Source organism: Onychomys torridus, chromosome 10, assembly GCF_903995425.1.
Source record: "Onychomys torridus chromosome 10, mOncTor1.1, whole genome shotgun sequence".
Taxonomy (NCBI): Eukaryota; Metazoa; Chordata; class Mammalia; order Rodentia; family Cricetidae; genus Onychomys; species Onychomys torridus.
This window is the reverse complement of record NC_050452.1, coordinates 92,620,982-92,646,232: the sequence shown is the minus strand read 5'-3', so window position 1 is coordinate 92,646,232 and position 25,251 is coordinate 92,620,982. Positions and strand designations below refer to the sequence as shown.

Below are 25,251 nucleotides of genomic sequence, written 5' to 3'. Positions count from 1 at the left end.
TGGGGAGGCATGGTAGCAAGTAGCAGCCATGGTGGAAGGAATAGGAAGCTGGGATATCACATACTTAGCCTTAATCTTGAAACAGAGAAGTTAATTGAAAGTAAGATTAGGTAAGACCTTTGACCTCCATTGATATGCTTCCTCTGGTTAGGCCAAATATTCTGAAGCTCACCAAACAGTGCCCCCAACCTAAGTCCAAGTGACCCAATATGTGATCATAAGGTGTCCATTTCTCACTTAAACCATTACAGTAACCAATTTAAGAAAAAAAAAAGACAAATACAATATGTCCTCTCTTAAATGTGATTACCAGTTACTGATTGTTAAATGTCTATATCCAGTTGTGAGAAACAAACCAGATCTGTGTAACAGGCCTGTGTCACTGGAGAGGTGAGAAAGTCAACATGGCAATATGGAATGGAGAATACAGGATGAGAAAGGTTCACTGGTGAAAAAGAGCTGGAATTGATGGATAAGGGCATGTGTAACAAAACACTAAACTTACATGAAACATATATGAAAACCCCGCATTTAGAGGTAATTTAAATAGTAATAAAATCCATTACAAAAATTTTGAATTTTACTTAAATATCATAACAATGAAAACAGTAGTAGATACTATTTATTCTATGTTATAAATTAAGTGTATAGTGAGTTACAGACAACACAAAGGAAAAACAATGAACCCCTGTCATGTTATTTTCCAATCTAAAACGAAATGACATAAACACCTAAACACCTAAAGATATACTAATGGAGCTAATTGAATAATTGATCATTACAATGATTCATGATATTGGGGAAACAAAATAATAGGCATGGAGGTATCTATTTCTAATAATAATTTTTTTGGTTTCTTTACTGTGCCCATTTTTCTTTTTCTTTTTCTTTTTTATTATTATGTGTTTGTAATTGGAGAGCTTCTCTCCAGCCCCTGCCAAGCCCTATTAGTCCAACAACCCACTTATAAAATAAACACACAGACATTCATATTATTTAAATTGCTTGGCCATTAGCTCAGGCCTACCATTGTCTAGCTCTTATTCTTATATTTAGCCCATTTCTATTAATCTATACTTTGCCATGTGGCTCATATTTAGCCCATTTCTATTAATCTATACTTTGCCATGTGGCTCGTGGCTTACCAGTACCTTATGTCTTTTTTCTCATGGTGGTGGAAGGCAGCATCTCCCCTCAGCCTTCACTTCCCCACCTTCTCCTCTTCCTTGTCCCGCCTACCCTATGTTTCCTGCCTGGCTACTGGCCAATTAGCACTTTATTTATTTTAACCAATCAGAGCAACACATTTGACATACAGAACATCCCACAGCACTTTCCCTTTTCTTTTTTTTTTTTTTAAGCAAGGTTTTAACTTTTACATAGTACAATTACATATAACAAAACAATTATCAAGCAAGAATTACAGTTACAATATTAAAGAAGATATCCTATCTATGCTATATTTGTGAGTCTAAGGTTTTATATCTAACGTATCTTTTATCATAACTGAGGAAATTATAACTATCTAGTTTTCAACCACATCAAAGGCCTCAGAAGAATATAATATTACCTAAGAACCAGGAGAAGGATGCAAGCAACTTTTGGGAGTCTTGTAGAGTAGACAGAGACAGCTGGCAGCCTGGACAGTCACCTAATGTACCTTTGTAAAGTTGGGGCATTTGTCTTTAGCCTACAGGGCTAGAGTCTCTTGGTCACTTTTTTCAGTGTCCTGTAGAATGTCTGGCAGTTTCCTGTGTGAAGCAGGAACCTGAAGGACCATTTTATCAAGCAAAGTTCAGTGGTCACCTTTCTATGGGTCCTGCATATCCAGTTGATCGAGCAGTCTAGGCAAGAACAGTTTCTTGCCCAAATGGCTATTTTTGCCAAAGTGAAGATAAACTCCATATGAAGTGTCTTCAATGCCTATCCTCCTCTCTGAAGTAAATTGGTGCTGCCAGGAGCAGACATGTCTCACTGTTCAGAAAGTCTAAATTTTAAAAATATTTTAAATGCCATATTCTGTAGATCTTTGAAGTATTTGAAGATTACCTATCTGAAATATCTCTGTGTATACCTAGAAGACTTAACTAACATGGCTACAAGTATGATTATCATAGATGACTAATTATTAATCAATTTTTAATTATCCATTTTAATTTTAAATGAGCTGTACAAACATAACACCTTAAACAAGAGTAGAAATATATACACAGTATAACAAAATTAACTTTAAGTTTATATCAATAGACTAAAATCTATACCAATGTAAAACATTTTAAATAAGTTGCTCTTTAGAAGTAAGTTCCTTAATCTACCCTTTCAGACTATTATATCTATATCATATCCTCTTTTCTTCTTTAGAAAGAGATTGTATTTATAATCAACCTGTTTTAAATAAAAATATTGGTTTTTCTCTGTCCCACACCAGAGGGCTCTTCTGATTTGGGACACAAGAATCTCTTAACCCTTTTTTTAAACAATATGCCTGGATTTAGAGAAGGAGTGAGCCAATTCCATCTCCAAAGCCAGCTGGGAATTTGGGTGTAGTTTCTCTTACTACTTCCTGCTGGAGGGGGGCACTGTATCTTATGGGAACACAAAGAAAATTTTAGGATATGGAGTAGTCCGTGAGGGTAAACCTCTGAGCCATTTGCCTTGAAACCATTTTGGATGTTGGATCATCTAGGCCATGGTGTCATCGGAGACCTTTTAGGTGGTCTTGGCTGATCAAACCTGATGTATCTTAATCTGGAACAATACCACAGCCTCTGGCTTTCTGTGGAAACAAAAGCAGAGACTCTTTTCTAAAGCAACATATCCTTATATCCAAATTTTGAAGTCAAGGTACCTTTAAAATTTACATATTTGTTTAACTCAACAGCTTTTATGATCAAATCTTTTTTTGTAGTTAAAAATCCCAAAGACAACATAAACCAGATTCTCTGTGTAATATCCATCTTTGTAAGACTGAAACACCACTGTGGCTGCTGGCTCCGCCCATCTCAGGTTCCCAACATGGTAGTGGTACAGTTTACTGCCAGCTCTGGGTCTGGAGCAATGTGTACCATCAACCATCAGAAGCAGTTCTACCAAAGCAGTGCATAACCCAGGAACCTTTTTTCTTTTTTTTTTTTTTTTTTTTTTTTAACTAGCAAAGGCTAAATCCACCCTGTAGCAAAGTAAAGTGCCACTTGTAGACTCCTCATTCCCGCCACACTGCAGGTCAGACGCACGTGCCAGGAACCTGGCATAGTAGCTCAAACCTGCAGGCTGCTGCTAACTTGAGAGAGACAACTAGAAAGCTGTTTTTAGTTCCGTTTTAGAATCTTTTTTGTCAGGTTTTAGGTGGAAACTCTTGCCCCACATTGGGCGCCATTTGTAGTTGGAGAGCTTCTCTCCAGCACCCGCCAAGCCCTATTAGTCCAACAACCCATTTATAAAATAAACACACAGACATTCATATTATTTAAACTGCTTGGCCATTAGCTCAGGCCTACCATCGTCTAGCTCTTACTCTCATATTTAGCCCATTTCTGTTAGTCTATACTTTGCCATGTGGCTCACGGCTTACAAGTCTTATGTCTTTTCTCTCATGTTGGTGGCTGGCAGCCTCTCCCCTCAGCCTTCACTTCTCCGCCTCTCCTCTTCCTTGTCCTGCCTACCCTATGCTTCCTGCCTGGCTACTGGCCAAACAGCACTTTATATATTTTAACCAATCAGAGCAACACATTTGACATACAGAACATCCCACAACATGTGTTTTAATTTTATACATCAGCCATGGGTACCCCTGGCCACTCCTCTCCATTCCCATGTCCTCCAGGACCAAGACACCACTGGGGACTCATTTAAACCTGGTGGATTCAGTACAGGCATGTCCAGTCCCCTCCTTCCAGACTGAGCATGTGTCCCTGTGTAAGCCCAAGGTTCCAAACAGCCAGCTCATGCACCAAGGACAGGTCCCAGTCCCACAGCCTGGGAGCCTCCCAAACAGATCAAGCTATTCAATTGTCTCCCTTATCCAGAGGGCCTGATCCAGCTGGGGGCTCCACAGCCTTTGGTTCATAATTCGTGTGCTTTCTTTCGATTGGCTATTTGTCCCTGTGCTTTTTCAATCTTGGTCTCAACAATTCACGCTCTTGCAGTCCCTCCACTTTCTCAACAGTTGGACACCTGGAGCTCCACCTGGGGCCTGGCTGAGGATCTCTGCATCCACTTCCATCAGTTATTGGATGAGAGTTCCAAGACGACTGTTAGGGGGTTTAGTCATCTGATCACCAGACTAGGTCATATCAGGCCCTCCCTCGACCACTGCCAGCAGTCTACAGAGGATATATCATTGTGGATTTCAAGGGACCTCTCCAGCAATCTGCCTATTCCTGTTCTCATGTGGTCTTCATTTATCATGGTCTGTTATTCCTCGTTCTCCCTTTTTGTTCTTGATTCAGCTGGGATAGCCTGCTCCGCTATATAAAGCACAGTGCAGAGTAAAATTGACTAGGAGATGTCATATTTCTGGATAATCTAGTCACATTTGGCTTTAACTAGTGGGTATCAGAAGAGATGTCTAAAGACTGGATGCCAAAGTGAGATGCAACTGGGATGCCGAGCAACACAGACAATTGCTGGGCCTGGATCCTGAGTCATGGAGCAGGGTTTAAGATGATTATCTCTTACAGCCCTCAGGAAAAAAATGCACCAGCTTATTTCAATTTTCTTTTTGAGTTAGGGACAAGGAAGCAAAGAAAGATCTCTAAAACATGAGATAAAAGGGATTCTGAAGCCATATTACTCTTTTGTTTGGAAATGATATAATACAAGAGCCATAGACACTAAAGCTACAAAGTATAAAATGAATAAATTTTTAAAACTATTCTCAATGATATGAAAATATAATTCAAAATTTAGCCATTTATAAAGGTAACAATTCTTTTTTTGCTACTATAATTTCTTTATTGATGCATTCTACTTTCCCAACAATAGCCATACCAACATCATCAGGATGTCTGTCTGTCACAGGCAGCTTTCTCTGAGCATGCATATTGGAATCACCAGTTGTCAGATCTCTCCATATTTCTGAGCACATCCTGTGTCCAGTCATCCAAATCTTTAAACTATAATAGTTACAGCAAATACATATACAGCACAATTGAATACCCTAAAAACAATAAGTCAATTACAAGGTAGGAAGTCTTATAGAAAAAATATATCTAAACTGCTATGTCAAAAGTTTTTTATCAACATTATATATATTTACATTTTAAATGCTCAAATATTAGAATATTGGAATCATATGCAATTTAGGCACTTATTACCTTTAAAAATTAAATTTTACATACTTCTAGTCAGGACCAAATATCCAGAGGTATTTCTTCTGTAAAGATAGCATTTTTTATGAACTTTTAAAGTTTTTACCAACTATACCGTGAATTAAATTACATAAAAGAAAATTTTGTACAGCAAAAGGTGTTAAAAAGTCAATGCTTTGTAGACATAAGTGTTTAGTACCAGAATTTTTATTTTATTTCAAATTTTATTTTTTATACAGATATTTGTGTTTTAATTTTACATATCAGCCATGGGTTCCCCTGTCCTCCTCTGTCCCTTTTTCAAAATATTTTGTAAGCTCTTTATTTTGGGAGAGTATCACTATTTTCAAATTATTTCTTGAAATTTAATCTACAGTAGATGAATTAGAAGGGATTGTTTTCCTCCCATGTTTTGACTTATGCATTTTTTTTTAGATTGTCCACTGAATTATTGAAACAAATACAAATAAAACAGGAATTTGGGGGAAAATCACTTCTGACTTCAACTTTAAGAGGTCTACTGCTACTACTACTGACACAATGTTCCATTAACTTTCTTCCCTTATTCTGTGTAGATCAGGAACTTTATGGTAGCTGCTCCAGATCACAACATAAAATCTGCTTTTTCTCCCTTTTTTCCATTGGTAACTCAGAAAGAGTAATATGAGTAAGAATATTTGATGGTTTTTTAATGTTCTTTTTCAGTTAATATAAAAAAAGAATGCTAAAAGGAAATCAACCATGTGAATTACATTTGGGCAGGAAGACTTTGTTCTTGAGAAAAAGCATAGTGAAGCATGCTTATTCTTACCGTAGTAAACGAAAAATATTCTAACGTTTCTTACTTTTAAATCACATGTATTTATTTTCAAATCACCAGCTATCAAAATCATTCTCCTATGTAAATAAGCACCAACCTCTAAAGCAAAACTAGGTCATTCAGCATATTATAATTCTGCAGTAAGAACTCAGCCCCTTATGTAGAAGAGTATGTAAATTTTCCAAAGCTTATATATTAATCTATGAAGTATCTATTCAGTGACCAGTATGAAGGCTCAGCAGGTAAAGCCACTTGCAGCTTGCAGCTAAGCAAGCTGAGTTCAATCCCCACGATTCATATACTGCAAAAAGGCCAACTCACAAAACATTTCCTATGACCTCCACTGTCATACCATGTCACACATGTACAAATACATACATATATATATGTGTGTGTGTGTGTGTGTGTGTGTGTGTATAATATATACAAAAATTAATTTAAAATTTCATTCATAACAATTATATGCAAGATCTGTTCTGTATATGAGCATCATAAATTGTCTAAAGATGGCCAGGCAAAGCTGGTGCACACCTAAATACCAGCACTAGGGAGACAGACGCAAGTGAATCTCTGTGTTGAAGGCCAGCCTGGCCTACTGAGGAAGTTCCAGGACAGCCAGGACTACACAGAGAAACTCTGTCTTGAAAAAAACAAACAAAAAACACCCCCAAAAAGGTGTAATCAAGAATTTAGAGAGAGATTAGGAAATGTATTCCTAAACATTCAGCACATTTTATATATATATATATATCAGAACTTTGTTTCTGGAAATGGAAAGGTTTTCTTAAAATACATTTCTGTCTATAATTAGACAGTTCATAAGCAAAAATAAATAGCTAGCTGCAGAAAATCATGATTATTATTATATGGTGATGGAATGCCATAAACAGCTGAGAAACATAAGGCCAGCATCTGAGTATCTCTGCTTTAGAAAAGCAAATGTCTAGTTGATGAAGAGAAACAAAAATGTTTCATTGTTTTGCTTCTTAATTTTAGACAGACATCTCCACACAATAAATGTTAATATGTATAATGTTACCATTTTTATCTTTGAGCATTCATTCAAAAGATGTGCAGACTTTCAGAGTGAAAATCCAAAGCAATTGACTATATGAAAATCATTCATCAATTACATTGACATGGTGTGTATTTCATTATCTTAGATGAGCTCACGCATGTCAGTTCTCGCACATGCACAAACCCTTCATCAAGACCGCCAATGTGTTCATGCACAGACATAAGTATCAGGGCAAAAGCAGCTTCTGTTTTCTGCGTTGCTTATGTCAAGGACAAATGACAGCATGATCTCCAGGAGCCGTATAATTTGTTTCAGTAATTTGTTTGTAAAGCATGAGTCTTTATATATTAAACCTGTGTTTTTGAATACCTAGGCCTATGCATGAGAACAGTAAGGATGAATAATGCATGACTTTTTTTTTCCCAGAAACTGAAACATATGTGTGAGGAATGTGGATAGAGACATTTGTTGATAGCCAAATAATGTAAAGAGCATTTGCAAAGCATTGATTGCTACATGTTACTGTAAAAGTAAAGGAGAGTAAAAATAACACACACACACACACACACACACACACACCCTGAAGATGGTGCTGGAAAGAAAAGGGAATGAACAGTATATAAGAATAGACATGGAAGTGAGAAAATACATGTATCCCTTATAAAGTTTGGAACTGAACTTATCACATGTGAAGCAATGAACAAAATCATGGTAAGCAAAAGGCTCAAAATTCATAAATACCCTGTAAATTTGACAGAGAACATGAAAGATAATTGTTCCTTATGATCCACAGTATCAAGTGACATATTGAATTTAATTCCTAATTAAGTAAGTAGGGATTAAGTGAAAGATTATCAATAAGCTTAAAACAGAGCATGCTAAACAGAGCTTGTTACAATATACCAAGATTGCATATAAAATACCGAAATGCTAGCTTAGCAGAAAATGTAGAGAACAGGATAGATTTCATTTTTAATTATATTGAGTCATGATAAATGTTATACCTTGAAACTGGAAAGCCCATAGAAACAAAAAAAATCTACAAAGTGAGAAAGTACAAAATCTTAAAATTAGGCAGCTAGAGTTAATCAATTACCTAAACATCATTAATCACCTCAAGGATATACAAATCAAAATTATACTGGTGTTCATTCTCATCCTGACAAAAATTAAGTTCACTAAGAAAACAAAATGCTGCCATTATGTAAGAAGGAAAGAAAACTCTATGTCATATTTATGTTCTGTTGCTTGAATTATAACATGGTACAGGCACAGAGAAAATCAGTGTGAAAGGTTAGTGCCATATATATATATATATATATATATATATGAGAGAAAGCAACTTTCATAACATGCAGCTACACCATTTATGTGTACTTACTCCAAAGAGTCAAGAGATAACATATATACTCACATTTATTATGACAGTACTCATAATAACCAAATAATGAAATTACTCTGGGTTCCCATTGACAATAAAAGCAATGAAGAAAATGTGTTATGTACACAATGAAAATTTACTTGACAAAGATAATATGACATTTATTGAAAACAAATGGAATTAAGGTTCAGTATATTCATTAAATAAGTCAACCCCACAAAAACAAATGTCCTATGTGCTGTCTAGTATGTGCTTGTGTGTGGTGGGGAGAGAAAACTAGAAGAGTAACTGTAGTCTGACTTTCTTTAGACCACCAGTTTCCAAATAATGACATGGAGACTTATTATTAATTATGAACGTTGGCCTTTAACTTAGGCTTGTTCCCAACTAGCTCTTATAACTTAAATTAACACATTTCTATTAATCTATGTTCTGCCACATGGATATTTACATATCTTCCATTCTATATGTCCAACTCTCTATATCTCCCTGGCATCTCTCATGCACCTGGATTCTTTGAGTTCTCTCTTTCTCCAGAAGTCCCCCATACCTACCCTGCCTAGCTACAGGCCATTCAGCTTCTAATTAAACCAGTCACAGTGTCACATCTTCACATAGTATAAACAAATATCCCACAAGAGACTCTATCAGATGGGAAAAGAAGGAGTGAGATAAATACTAATAGAGTTAAAGCACATTACAGTCTGGTACCTGTCTAGGTACCAGGCTGAGCTCCAGGAATCCAATTGATGAGAGAGAGGAGAGATACTGTAGGCGAGGAACGTCAAGATCATGATGGGAGGACATGCAGAGATGACCGGCCACACTAGTGGAAGCTCATGAACTGTGGGCTGGTTGCTGTGGAGACCCCATGGGACTGGACTAGACCCTCTGGATACAGGAGACGGTTGTTTTGCTGGAACTGTTTAGGGGGCACCCAGGCAGGGGGATCGGGGTCTGTCCCTGGTCTATGGGCAGGCTTCTGGAATCTGGTGCCTGTGGTGTGACACCTTGCACAGCCTTGGTGCAGTGGGAAGGGGCTTGTACCTGCCTAGGCTCAGTGTGCTGGACTCTGCTGACTCCCCATGGGAGACCTCGATTTGGGGGATGTGGGGATGCAGTGTGGCTTGGGAAAGAGGGCTGGGGGTGGGAGGAAGGAGGAGGAGTGTCTGAGGATAGCATGAGGAGTTAGTAGAAAATTTCTTAATAAAGAAAAATGAAAAAAAATAAAGTACATCACATGTGTGTATAGAGATATCATAATGAAATGCTGTTGAACAGTAAGCATGCTAATGGATTAAGTTAAATAAGAATTTTCCTAGTAAGAAGCAGTCTCTTGTGAGGAATAGTTTATGTGTTCATTTACTCATTTATGAATTAATAATTTGAATTTTATACTTCAAACCCTGAAGACATGATAAGAAGTTAATTTAGTATCAGAAAATAAAGTTTGTAAGCCCTAAAATTATAGTACAAAATACAAAAATGCTAGAATATAATTTCTGTCTTTAAAAGAAAGAAGCTTCATTTAAGTAACTATATTTTATTCTTTAATAAGCCTGCTAAATATTAGAAATATGACTGTGAAGAATTAATTAACTGGTTAATAAGTCTCAAGTCTTATTATAGCTATTAAATCTGATCATACTTTTGCCAATTGAGTATTTTTCAAATTTTGTACAAAACGTCCCTATTTTTTAAGTCTCTTTCAAATGTCTTCTCCCTTAATTGCTACACTTCCCTCTGTCTGAACTTCAGATATTTTAAAGTTTAACATTCCAATTACTGGTTTAATGCAATATGTGCTTTCTGCTAATATTGTACTACCTCTAAATAAATGTACATAGAGTAGAAATAAGTAGGGGATGCTGTGTGCATAACCATGCTAATTACATACATAGATTATGTAATTAAGATAAAAAATTAATTTTTTTTTCTCTAGCTTCTCACTCTTTAGCTCACTGTGGCCTGGAACTTAAGAGCCACATGTTCCTAACCTTTGTAGGCAGGGTTTAAAGACATGCACTACAACATCTCATATTTAAAAAAGAATTGTGTTGTTTAAAAACTTAATACTCAAGAAATTCTATATTTTATAAAACATTGGCACACACTAGCAGAGACTTTCACTCTCAAGTTAGTGCTAGAACAGTGAATCTAGGGAAGCTATGTGAACATCCTTTACTCTGTTTTTTCTTGGCTCTTGGTGTGATGACCTTTCAATCCTTTCAGCATATCCAAACTCTGCATGTCTAAAGGCAAAATATCAGAACTTGCCTTCCCAAAGCAACTTAAGTGGTAAGCAGTTTTCCAATAACTATATTCCTCATTTTATAGGCTATTCAACAGCACATTATAAGAAAATTCCTCCAAAATGTTTGTATATTTTATCTATGTTAACTAATTATAATTCCTTGTTTTATTTTTTTCCTTATGATGTACACTGAATCTTCTATATGGGTCTTTTTCTATGAATGATGTTACTACTTACATTGTGACTGAACTAGTAATATCATAAAATAATTATCTATATACCAACAAATCAATGTTTTCTATTTCTCCTAGAAGAAATAATTTATCCATTCTTTTGGTTTTTATCTTGAAATTTTATTCAATAGCTCAACATACTAAAATATGAATTCAAATATTTTTCCAACTCACATAGCTATCTCGAATAAAAATAATGATGAAAAAATATCTTAAAAATGAATACAAGGAAAGAAATATAATGACATATATTAAACCATAAGGTATTATATTAAACCTCAAGTTGGATTGTTCTTGAGATACATTTCAGTAGCTATGCACATGGCTTCTAAACATGTGGCATGAAGATACATTATCAGTACTGACAAAAATATGTTGACCATTAAAGCATCAAATGAGTATCAAGTATGAGAATTATTATATTCAAGAATTATTAAGTATAAAATTATTAACAATATCTGTTTCAAAACACAGCTTTAATGTATTTGTTCTATAGACAAATCTTGTACTTATAGACAAATTTGTGTGAATTTGAAAATAAATTTTAATAGATAAATAAAACTCACATGCTTTGTGAAACTTTTGTTTGACATCATGAATAGTTGAAGTTTGAGTTACCTGAAAGAGGGAAATACAAGTATAAGAAAAAAAAAATAATTTCTGCTAAACAAATATTTTAAAAAACACATGTTAACATTAGTAAATATCTGTAAATTTATATTTCTGAATAACTTTATATTCTACTTTAACAATTATTAAAATAGTGATATGATGTTTGAAAAAATATATTTGCATAAAGCAATAGTAGTTTAATTCAAATAAATATATTCCTCTAAAGTATATTTCTAAAAATTTCATGTGTTCAAAATATTTAGTTTCAGTCTTCAAATGTCAAGAGAATATGTACAAGTAAAAGGACTTATTGAGAGACCGAAGCTGGAGGATGTGAATCTGAGTACACAGAATGTACAATAGAAAATGTAGAATACATAGGACTGTCATGAGACAAATCACTTACATGATCTCATTAACCACTTTATGCTAAAATATCTTATTCAAACTCTCAACTGAATATACTAAAAGTTCACTACACATATATAAGGTGCCTTATATAATGGGTTGAACATAGTTTAGATGTAATTCCTGAAAATAATTCAAATGAATACAATTTGTTTTTATTTATTTACATTGGAAAATCATTGAAGCTGCTAACAGTTTCATCCTAACACATCAAACCATCCGAGGATTTCTGGACTTTCTATTCATATCAAACTTCTGAGCTCAAAATCCCTTTCATCTTTCACTCTTGCTTAAAAATATCAAAGAGATATTCATGACCACTTATTACAACTTGTTTTGTTCTACAGCATGTGGAGAAGAATGGAGAAATAGATGATGATTATATGTGGACATGTTTATTATGTTTCTTTGGTTAATTTCTAAATATGGATATTTTTAAATAGTTAAGTTAAAATATGCATGAGACATAATACATAGAATAATTCTCCAACTTATTAGCATAGTATTATATTTAAGCTACAAATAAACAATGAATATATCTATTTTACCTTGTCTTCCCTTCTGAATGAAACTATGATCAATATTACAGTATTGTTAACAGTTTTACATTAGTGACAGTTACCACCCTTAGTGAGGACCCAGGTAGGCTACCTGTACTCTCTCTTCATACTCCATTCTGATCTCTCTAATTAGTCTTGTACTCCCCACTGCCAATTCCTCACTTCCTCCTCCTAATGGAACCCATCCCCTTGGTATTTCAGCTGCCACTCCTCCAGTACAAACACAGGGTTTCCTTAGTTCTTCATCTCCAACTTTCCTCAGTCATTCCCTTTTGACTACACCCATTATGAGGTGAACATTCCTATAGGGTCCTCACAGTTACATTTGGTGGAGACTAATGTAAGCTAGCTATATTCCCTTTCTCTTCCTCCATTCTAGTCCCGATAGGGTACAATAATCCTTTCTCTACTGTCCACTCCAGCCCCTTCTCAAGATCATCCTATTCCCTTGATATTCACTGCCATCTGTTGTAGACCTTGTTCTACCCTTGTGGCACAAAACTGGATCCCAAACACTACTTAAGAAACCTCAAGAGTCAGTCCAATTTCCCTAATGGATAGTTTATATCCACCACCACACACTTAACTGACCTGGGAATGCTTGGAATATGAACTCAGAATTCAAACCAGCACTTCAGATCTGTGACCAGCTGGAATCTGAACACTAAAATTCAAAAATGACCCCAAGACTGCAAGCTAAGCACCATTCTACTGATATACAACCTTTCAGACTGAGGAATAGCACTCATGGATCTGAAAACCCATAGGATACCAACAAATAGCAAAAATATTTAACTCTAAATACAAACATACAAGCACAAAAACACAAAAATGAACAAACAAGATAATACGCCTTCTCCAGAAACCCGGACTCCTGTTTTAATATTTTCTAGAAAACTAATTTAGCTGAAGCATAGGACAAGGACTTCAAGATAGAAGTCATTAAGAGGGTCAATGATCTTAAAGAGCTTGTGCATAGGTACTTCAATGAAGACTTTGTAAAAAAAAAAGAGTTGAATGAAATAATTAAAACAATTCAAGATATTAAAATATAATTTGATTAAGAATTGAAAAACTAAAGAAAAGGCAAATTGAAATAAAAAAAAACTCAAGAAATAAAACATAAAGCTCAGTGGAAGCCTTTCCAACAGATTGAGAGAAGTGGGAGAGATAATTTCAGTTCGTGAAGAGAAGGTAGAAGAAATGGGAAGACAATTCATAAACAGAGCATTGAAAGCATTTTACTTCAAAATTAATACCCTGGTACATTCCATGAAGACTTACTGACCACTTAAATTTCAGCCTGCTTTTCAGAACCTTCTGAAGAAAGACTGAATATTACATTAACTTAGTCATTGTCCTAAGTAATTCAAATATACAAATAAAGAAAGAAATACTCTCAGATTGGAAACTCTAAAATTCTCTTCATTGATGTTTCTTACAAGAAAACAATCAAATTAATATGTAATCAAGGTAAAAAGAATTTTCTAGCTGAACCAAAATTGTGCATCTACAATTTAGCAGACTGTAGTTCAGGCTTGGCACATTTGTTAGTTTGCCAACATTTAAGTTCATGAAAACAAAGTTTTCATATGCAAGAAATCAAAGTTGTGACTGCGTTTATCATCTGTGATTTGTTTCTAGAAAATTACCCATACTATCATTGCTTGTAAAACTATATTTTTGTCATTTTCCAGGGAGCTCTTAAAATTGACCAGATGTCCCAGGAGTACTGTCAACAGTTCCTTTTTGAAAATTAAAATTAAATGATTAGAAAACACAACAGCCCTTTTAATGCATTTGTTAGAAAATTTCAATTTTGAACCAGAAATCATCAGCAAACAATTGGAAAATTGTTCCCACACATATAAAAGAATACAGAATAAAGATAAGTTGAACACAAATGATTAAATATTAAGATGTGAAAACAGTCACATGCACATGGAAACCCACATATCCAAACACTCAGTGCAGGGATTGCTGTCTAATGAGAAGTGTAGTCTGTCTTGCTGGTCTCAGAACAGAAAGAGCACAGGCCAAAAGTAGCAAATCCAGGATTAACCCAGGAAAGTGGAACAACATCTGCAAATTTCTATTACAAGTTTTTAGTTTAGAAAATGTGATAAATTGAAAATTTGCTTTAGAATATTCAAGAATTTCTTTGGAAAGCAAGCAATATTTTCCTAATGAGCAATATTTAGATAGTTAAAAAATACACAGATAACAAATATATACAAGTTAAGTTTCATAACTTCTAGGACTTCTTCAGTATTTTATAGAGGAGCAAGGATTTTCAGTTTGAATGCTATTGACACCAAATTGTGGATATATAAAAACTCCAGTTTACATAAGGTTTGATTTTAAATTAATTAAATTTCACTCACTAACTAAGAAATAGTGGAACAGATCCATAATGTAACAATATCCTAGATACTGAATGCAGTCATCTAAATTCTTACCTTGGTAGAGTATATCTGTTTTACTGTGACTGGGGATGTAGGCTTGCCTAGAAGGCACGGAAGTCAATGTTTGATTCCCAGCACCCCAAACACCTGGTAGAATGAGTACTCCTATAATCTTAGCACTTAAGAGGTGAAGACAAATGGTTCAAGCATTCAAGGTCAACTTCAGAAACATTTCAAGTTACACATAACCTTCAATTACATGAAATTGTCTCAAGGAGGAGGGGGTTGCAGGAAATTTGAAGTTTATTAAATATATTTCTTTATAAACAACATGAAAATGAGCTCTTAAGAATCAATTCTCTAACTCAATATATATATTGAGTTATATATATATATTTTTTTTTCTAAGTGTATGTTTCTATTTTCATAAAACATCTATATATTGTAATAATATATAATATATAACATATATAACATAATAATCCTTCAATTGATACCAAATATGCCATTCTGATAAGAAATTGAGCACTAATATGTATGTCAATTTCTTTAAAATATGTACCCTAAAAGTTTTAAACTACATTCATCTGAATAAATATGATTATAAATAGTACCATAATAGTACCAGTAGATTATGTGAAAATTTCACTAGAAGTACAGCTTAAAACAGAAAACAGAATAGAAAATAATAAGGAAATTAAAATGATGTTTTCATTTTGGAAATTTTCCCATGTTCAGAATAGAATTAGCATCACATCTATATTTACTTGTGTTCAAACTCTGATTAAGTTAAGCTCAGATTATAGCCAATTTTCATTTGGTGACATATAAATGACAAGGAGGTAATAAGTCTATGTTCAGTAATGTACAAACTTATATAGACAAATAAAGAACTCATTAAGATAGCAATTTATTAAATGCTTGGCTAGAAGAAATTGTTAATTATGTTAGAGTATGAATTTCAAAATCAAATAATTGATAATTGCAATGTTAGAAGACTTTAAAACAAGAAATAATTTTAACTATTTATTTTAGAAGCACACAATATGAAAAATTAAATGGCCACAACACAGAAAGACAATTAATAATTAATTCCTGCTTTACTAAAGTGAAAAGAAAACAAAAAGAGAAGCACATCATCCCTTTGCTTAAAAGAAAGAATACCAATTGCACAGACCATTAAAAATGAATCTCTTGAGAAGGGAGCATGTGGCATTCATAGACATCATGCTAAAATAGATGGGTGAGATCATGTTACTTCCTTAAATCCTAGCAGATCAACAGGGATTATTTAATGACCTTCAACTTGAAAATCCACCAATAAAACATGATATCCTAGTGGTTTGGAGCCTGAGAAGTTTGCAAGTGGGAAACCGCTCAGTGGGTAGGAAGGAACACCTAGTTGGCTTTCCTGTCTAAACTCCTCTGGGGTATTTCTATTGCATTATGGCTTCCGTCAAAGCCTACAAGACCATCAAGGTAGAGCACTTAGAGGAGATAACTGTTACTTTAGAAAATGCTATTATTGTCAAAGATACTACCCCCCCCACCCACACACACATTGATAATCCTTCCATGTGCTGAAGGCATTGGACACATTACATGGAAGAGATTTCTATAGCTATTCTAAATTGTTCTGTTAAAAAAGGACACTCTAGGGTTTAGGGGTGGGGTAGGGAATTAGCTCAGTGGTAGAGCACTTGACTATCAAACAAAAGACCCTAGGTTTTATTTTCAACCCCACCCAGCCCAAAAGGAAAAAACACTGAACACTTTAGCTGAACTCACCCAGTTCATTTTCCATACCTCTTAAAAGCACAAAACAAAGTATTATGTTTACTTATGTCAAACTATTTGCATGATTATCATTTAATACTAGGGATATCTGAAGAGTATGAAACATCTTTGGTTTGGTGTGATCTCCAAGCTAAGGTCTGAGAGAGTGGCTCACTTCTGGAAGACACTGTGTATGCAGTCTCCCCTTAAGTTGGATTCAGGAATTTTGTCACATATCAATATGCATCGATGTTCAAGCTTTTAAACCAGGGATATGATGTTCACAAAGATTCCACGCACTTCCTTTCATTTACAGTGATCCATCATTTGGTTGCTTTAAATAACTAATGCAGGACAAATGATATGTACATAATTGGTATGCTTTAGCTTTTAGAGAATGTTGATAAAAATAAAGATTCTGGATATATATGATAAATGTACTATACAGAGGCTCTTTTTTATAACTTTTTATTGTTTTTAAATTGATTTTACCTACCAACCACAGATTCCCCTTCTCATCCTTCTTAAATATATCAATAATAATTGATATATAATAATTAAACTTATGAAAATGGTCTCTGTGGGGAATCAGTTGATGGATAAAGAAAGATATTGGTTGGTCAATAGGTTTAAAACTGAATTTAAATAATTGTTAAGATTAACAAATTAAATCTGGAGGTTTTCGCACATGAGGCAGATTATACTCAATAATAAAGCACTACTGGCTAAAAATAACTAAAAGAATTTTTAAATATTCCCCACAATGCATACACCCACCAAAGCAACCCACTAACCCATAAAGGTACACTAATGTAATCTGTCAAATAAAAATAGGATGGAACTTTAAAACGGAAATACTTTTCTGTCAGTTTCCTGCTGTTGAGTGGCCTTGTCCAGCCTGTACAGGAAAGGCTTACTGCTTTTCCTCTCGTCACTTTGGCTGCTGTCTCCCGGAGGCCTGCTCTTTTCTGAAGGAAAGTGGAGGCAGGATGGATATGGAAGGAGGAAGTGAATGGGAACAGGGAGGTATGGAGAGAGGGTAAAATGTGGTCCGGATGCATTATATGAGAGAAGAATCTGTTTTCCATTAAAAAAAGTTGAAGGGATATTACATATTATTTTATTGTTCTACTGACTTAAAGCTTATTCATTTTTACATTTTTAACTAATGCTATTTTATTTCTCATATGTAAAGCCATAAACTACACAAGACCCATCCTCTGTCTCAAATAGTAAAGAAAACACATATATTAGTGCTTCTTATACTATAAATGGTAAATGATAATATTCTTTTCTTAGGAATAAGAGATGTTGGACAATATCCAATAAAATAACACTCTCTCAGGTGTCCTATAAGGTTCTGACAGCACTGAATTAAATAATCATAAGCTGCTAGTTGTATCATTCTAGAATGTAGAAAACAGAGGGGAAATGGCTGACAATAAAGCAGGAAGGATTAAGTGTGGAAGAGACAGGGAGCAGGTCAGGAATGCCGATAAAAGGTGGATAAAAAAAAACAACAATCTTTAAGTGGCATAAATATGAAATTTTGAAAAGAAAAAAAAGCCAAAATCAATGTAAGGAAAAAGTCATATCCATTAGAGAGCAGAATGGCTTAAGGAAATAACATTTTGGTTGTGATTTTCAAGAAGTATTTAAAGTCGTGCTATCCACAGTTAAGAATTTTCAGAATTTCTGGATTTTTATTTAAAGACACACTTTTTTTTTTTCCTTTTCTAGACAGGGTTTCTCTATGTAGTTTTGTTGCCTTTCCTGGCACTCACTCTGTAGATCAGGCTGGCCTCGAACTCGCAGAGATCCTCCTGCCTCTGCCTCTGAGTGCTGGAATTAAAGGCATGTGCCACCACCTGGCGCATGAGCCACCACCGCCTGGCTAAAGACACACTTTTTAAAGTGATCTAATTCTACTATTGTGTCCATTGTTCTGTAACAGTAGCTCATATATGCATTATTGTGGTGGTGTGTGTGAAGTGGGGAAGGGTGTTAATGCTTCATTTCTGTGAAATCTTTAGAAAAATTCTGTTGGGGAAAGAGTAAACAAAAGAATAAAAGGAAAAGACCCCATTTTCTTCTGAACAAAGATCAAATAAAACAGAATGGGAAAATACAGGCATACTTATCACTAGCAGTGTTTTGTGTCCTACTCTACCCCTGAGTATGTGCCTTAGCAGCAGATAAGCTTCCGACATTTTTAAAAACAGGAGACAATGATGGAAGCTAAATGTTAATAATTCACTATTTCCCTCAAAATATATTTTCATGTAAGCTCTTATCTTTTGATGTCCCAACAATCTCTTAGGAATGACACTTAATGTATTTTAAAATTCTTCATTTTATCAATATTAATTAGTTCTATTATTTTAGTCATTCATGAAAATACCTTAGGTAAGTAAAAATCTCTAGGTGATTCATTAAAAGCAACATAGGCTTTGCTAACAGTAAAACTGACTACTGTATACTTACACACTAATTTAAAGATAAATTATATCTAACTATCTATGGGAGAAATTCTTCATTTAATGGAATGATATGAGCAATGTCTTTGAGTGGGAATAGATTTACATTGACTTTAATTACAACTTGGTTTAAGAAATATGTACCCTTGTGTTATACTGCTCCAATTTTAAACTATCACGTCAGAACAGAAGAGCAATAGCCAGGCTCTCAGTTTGGATAGGTGTCATTTACTGAACACATATGGATTAAAACTGTGCCAAGCATTGCTCTAAACACAGAAGATGCTGAAGTGAAAGAAATAATAAAACCTCTGGGTCTGTGAATCCAACATACTATAGTCAGACCAATAATACAACTAAAGATAAAACACTACTTATGTAGTAGCCGATGTAGAAAATGACAGGGGGGTGGGGAAATCATGTTGGCATGCATTGAAGGTTCAGCAGACAGAAACAGCACCGTGGGAAAATGTGACAGTTAAAACCAAAAGGCAGGCATGGCCTCGTTGCCAGGGGGAGTGTATTATCAGACACACTTTAACGGCTAGCTCTGCTGTTCGTGTTGGGAATACACTGGCAGTGATAAGGACAATGTGGGGTGAAGATGGAAGCAGGCTAGCAGCAGAAGTGGCAGGGATTTGTCAGCGCCTGGATATACTTTGAAGGTATTGTCAAGAAGATGGATTGTGTGTGGAGCATGAGATTAGGAGATGAGTCACGACTCCCAGGAGCATCTGGAGAGTTATTTGAAGTGTAGATTCCATTGACAAACTTGGATATCTCTATGGAAGCTAATGAGTGGAAGATCAACATAAAGCCCACTTGAGTATTTGAAAAGTTTAATTTTCAACTTAAGATATCAAAAGTGATGTCAAGTCATAAACATACAATGAAACTTATTAGCCTCTTTTTTCTTAGTATTCATATGTACAAATATTGCCTCTCCAAGTCATGAGCATAATTAAAAAAAAGAACTTGGTTCTCATTATGTTAAAGACACTATCCTAAGAAGTCCCATACGTTATCAGCATCAGATATATTAAATTGGGCATGCCAATAAAAAAATACAGATAGAAGATGATGAAGACAATGATAATGCTAGGCAGCCAGATAGATGATAGCACTGATCATAAATGCCTAATGAGTCAGGTGATGGTGAATTAGCAAAGATTGAAGGAAATAGCCAATGAAATATTATAGGAATAAAATGGTTTTGTAATTCAACACAAGTGTCTTGAGAAGATTTCTAATGAGTAATAACAGAACATGCTAGAAGCCCCTTGTGGCAGTATGTTAGAGAGAGTTGGGACACAGCAGTCTTTGCCACTGCCGCAAAGGTGATTCAGCAAGTTCCAGTTCTGAGATGTGAGGAGGATAAACACGCAGGTGAAATAGAGTGGTTCAAATCAGAGGGAGGAGTACTGGGGGTGCCTAAACGAATGCTTGAAGAAAGGAGTAAGAGAAATGGGACACTTCTTATTTACCCCAGAATTCCCGTGAGAAAGGCAATAAAGTATAAAACTAATGCACAGAATTAGTCTTTATTATGATTAAAAATTCAAACTCCCAGAAGTTATGAAAAAGTAACCAAAATGCAATTCATCCATATCTCTTTTCTCTCGTGTACCTTCATCACTTTGAACTAGTCACCAAATTATTAAAAACAAAAACAGAAACAAAAGAAGAACCTTATCAATGCAAAGCAGAGATGTAATTTAAAATGTCAAATCTTACAGCTTTAGTGGGGGCGGGGTCAGCTTGTAGTAGATGACTGACATGGCATGTATTGGGATCTGGGTGGAATCTCCCATAAGGAAGGAAAACAAATAAAAGACCAGTGTGACAATAGGTGAAGAAGGCAGAAAATCAAACAGGGATGGTGAGGAACCCAAAGTCAACCCCTTATTGGTATAGTTGTTTCTATAAAACTTTACCACTGCAGAGGCAAGTCCAAGGACTTTCACAGTTGAAGTGTGGAATTCCTAAGAGATTGACTTTCTGATTTTTTCTTCCTTTTTTTTTTCCAATTTAATCTTATGCAATTGAAATTTTTCTTATTTCCTTAAAGAAAATATTAGGTATGAAAGCAATAATTAGAAAGTGTTCAATTTTTTTAGTATTTTAGGGTATAAAACCTTAACTTACTCCCTTCCATTTTGTTCACAGCTTTATTCTCTCTTCTGCACTTTTTATACATTCAGACATTTTGACACTAAAATACTACAAATGTCAGCTGTCTCTCATGAGGCTTAAAGTTTTAAGTTTTCTCATTCCTGAAAGCATTATTTCAGAAAGCAAATAAAATACATTTACATTAAACAGAAACTGATCATATGAAACCTATATATCAAATTTCCCTTTAAATAAAACAGTCGTCACCTACAGAAATATATACGTGTAAGATTTACATTTAGATACAGATTATTGAAATTTCCTCAGAGTTACTTGAGACCTGAATTAAAATGTAACATATCTTAGCATTTATTTTGTACCTAAAAGTAAATCATTTTTTTCAACTATCAAGTTACCCATAATATTATAGTTACTAAGTTTAAAAATATATAATGTTTTAGACAGTTATGAAAGGCAGTGGATAGTTTCTATTTAGCACACTTATCTACCAGTCCACTTGCAGCATGGTTAAATGGAATAACTGATTGGGTGTTTTGTTTAGACAAACAACAAATATTTGTGTCTCTATGAAACAAAATACATATTTTTTTTACTGAAAACATCATTCTTCTAATAAGTTAAAGTTACTTTTCTTTAAATTAAGAGATACTCATTGGTATGGGATTTATGTACTTACGTCTCCGGGTTCATACTACAATTTTCTAACCTAAGATATTGAGATTTGCCATTCTGTTTGGAACATCTGGATACAGATGAGAGAGATGGCGCAATAAGCTATACTCTACGAATCTGAAAACTGTGCCTTACAAGGGGAAAACTTTAGAACAGTGAACAACTCAAAACAATGTACTGAAATGCCTACATTTTAGATACATGATAAATACTTTTAACATTTGTGACTTTTACTTCCTTTTTTTTTACATACACTGTTAAATGGCATACATTTTATTGCATGAAGAGATCTTTTATCCTATCTGTGTTTCCCTATAAATGTTTTACTCTGAGATTATGTGCAACACAACAGGCAATGAAGCAAAAATATTAATTAAAATGATTATCTTGAAGTACATATAAAAATGCAGCAAATAGTTCGAGACAGTAAATAAGAAATCTTGTTACTGAAAAAATAAGCTTAAAAATTAGAAATGCATTTAGCAAAGTTCTGTCTAGGTAAATAAGAAGTCAGTAGTTCTGTGCTTAATAAGAAATGTTTCAAAAGATAAATAACGCTTACCTTATCCACAATACATATCTGTTTTCTTGTATGAGCATCCAGTATTTCAATCTCAAAGTGAGTTGTTTTTGAAAGTTTGACTGCTCGAGTTGGTTTTAGGTGGCCTGCTGAGAGTACAAGTTGTGACAAAGAGTGGAAATTTCTTGTATTATTCTTCATGGTGGACTGTGGAAGTCCCTGGAATAATAATTCCCTCCTGCGTTCCAGGGACTTGTGCCTTTTGAACATTGTGTGAACTGCCAGGGGAATCTGGCATGTAAGCAGGAGACACTTGCAAGAGTGCTCCCTTTGCACCAGTTAAATACTGCTGTGGGAGTCCTGAGAGGTCAAGTGGCATGCCATTCCAGCAGTCCAGTTTTATTTAGCAGGCTCGAAAACAATGACTGATCTGATTTCTATATATAACACTATTGAGAATTGCTGCAGAGAAGTGAATTGCCTTCTGCATTTGAATTATTTCCTGCTTTCTCCTTTTATCTCCACTACTTATGAGTACTCTTATCTGAAATTCCAAAGCAAAAAAGAACAGAGTGTTTTCATTATCTCCCAATTTTGGATACAGTAATCTTCAAACCTATTACATACTGGTTCACATTCATATATATTATACTTTAGCATAGTGACACCTTATAGGGTGAATTATAACACTGTAAAATATTATATAACACATTTTAATTCTGTCTAAAGTTAAGGTCATTGCTTATTTATGAAGACAGCTGTAGGATGAAATTCACTTTGTGACAGACTTAAGAACAGTAGCCAAGAAAGGAAATACTGAACTTTCATAGAGACACAACTGGCAAATGGTGTGCATTTTAACCATGTGACCACATCAAAGACAAACTGGGAGACATTTGAAAATAGTCTGTAAAAATGGAAAACATTCTGTGTGTGTGTGTGTGTGTACAAAATGTGATAAATCGAAAGACTCATATATGTGACAGATGTAAAGAGAAAATTCTGTGTTTACCATGAATTGTTTGGACCAAAACAAGCACACAAAATTGTAGTTTAAAAATGATGAATTAAACACACTATATTCACCATATATAAACCAAATAGAATTTATCACTGACAATAACCAGTTTGTAAAGGTACTAAAATTACAAGAAACTGCATAAATAGTAAGTGCAAAAATATTCATTTTGGGGGGGCCAGTGAGATGATTCTGTGAGTAAAAGAACTATAAACAAGTCTAGCAACCTATAGAGCCCCAGAAACCACAAGGTAGAAGGAGAAATATAAGTTTGCAAATTGCCATTTGACCTCTATATGCATTCCAACACCTAACAAACACACACACACACACACACACACACACACACACATACACACACACACACATACACACACACTAAAATTTAAAGATTAGAAGAACCAAAGCATGCTCTTCTCAAAGTTTGTATAAAAAAGATTCTAAAATGTAAAACACAATATAATAACCCACTCAGCAATGTAATATCAGTAATAACTGTTGTATAGAGGGGAAAATTACAGGGAAAGTCATAGCTTGAATTATGAAAATTATAAAATTGTATGTATTAATCTGGGATAATTGCTTAAGTTTCACATATGAGAAAATGAAAAACAGATAAATTTTGTAGCTAATCTTTTTATGTTACATAAATGAAGTAGTTTTGAATACAAAGTGCCTCATTTTTTCTTAGTTGATTTATAACATTGATAATTCAATTAACCATGACTCATTACATACCTGACACCAGCAAATTAATAAAATTTACAATCATACTGAAAACTGATAAAAAGTGTCAATGATGAACTGGAATCTTCATTCTAATGAAACACAGTCATAATAAATTTAAATGAGTTTTTAAAAAAGACATCATTTTTCTGGCCTTATCGTTCATGACTTCTTTAATAACAACAATAAAAATCAGTTGTCTCCAGTTGGGGGCTCCACAGCTTTTGGTTCATAATTCACGTGTTTCCTTTTGTTTGGCTGTTTGTCCCTGTGCTTTTCCAATCTTGGTCTCAACAATTCACCCTCTTACAGTCCCTCCTCTTTCTGGACAATTGGACTCCTGGGGCTCCACCTGGAGCCTGTACTGAATTCACCAGGTTGAGTTGAATCCCCAAGGGAGTGTTGACCCTGGAGGAGATGGGAATGGAGGGGAGGGGATGGGGGGAAGGTTGAGGTGGGGGTGTGAGAGGGGAGGACAGGGGAACCCATGGCTGATATATAAAATTAAAACACAAATATAATAAATAAAAAGGAGAAAAAAATCACTTGTCTCCTTATTTATAAAAAATTTATTTGGGTTCATTATTAATTTATTTTTTATTTATGTGTATGTATGTGTGCTTGTTTGTCTGCATGTACACCAGTGCAGGTGCCCACTGGCTTCAGAAAAGGGTTTGCATCTTCTGCAACTTGGAGTTAATTGGCAAAAGTAAGCCACTTTATGTGGATGCTTAGAACCAAACAGAAATCCTATGCAAAGGGAGGGAGTGCTCTTAACATCTCTCCAGCATCTCATTGGTTCACTTCTTAAAACCATTCAACTGTGTAGAGCAATAGTAATATATAGAAATAATTTGAGTGATTTGTGTGTGGATGGGTTTGTGCACATGAGCAGAGTGCCACAGAGGTCAAAAGAACAGACAAACCAC

At 34.7% G+C, this 25,251-nt stretch overlaps 1 protein-coding gene across 1 annotated transcript in view; it reads right to left on the bottom strand.

The window, feature by feature from the left end:
- Window positions 1-22,848, bottom strand: part of Tecrl (trans-2,3-enoyl-CoA reductase like) — a 70,059-nt gene extending 47,211 nt beyond the window's left edge. The window contains exons 1-2 of the mRNA XM_036200195.1: window positions 22,621-22,848; window positions 11,582-11,633 (exon numbers count right to left, since the gene is read on the bottom strand). Of these exons, the coding sequence (XP_036056088.1) occupies window positions 11,582-11,633; window positions 22,621-22,848 (280 nt within the window). The remainder of the gene's footprint in view (window positions 1-11,581; window positions 11,634-22,620) is intronic.
- Window positions 22,849-25,251: the final 2,403 nt, after the last annotated feature.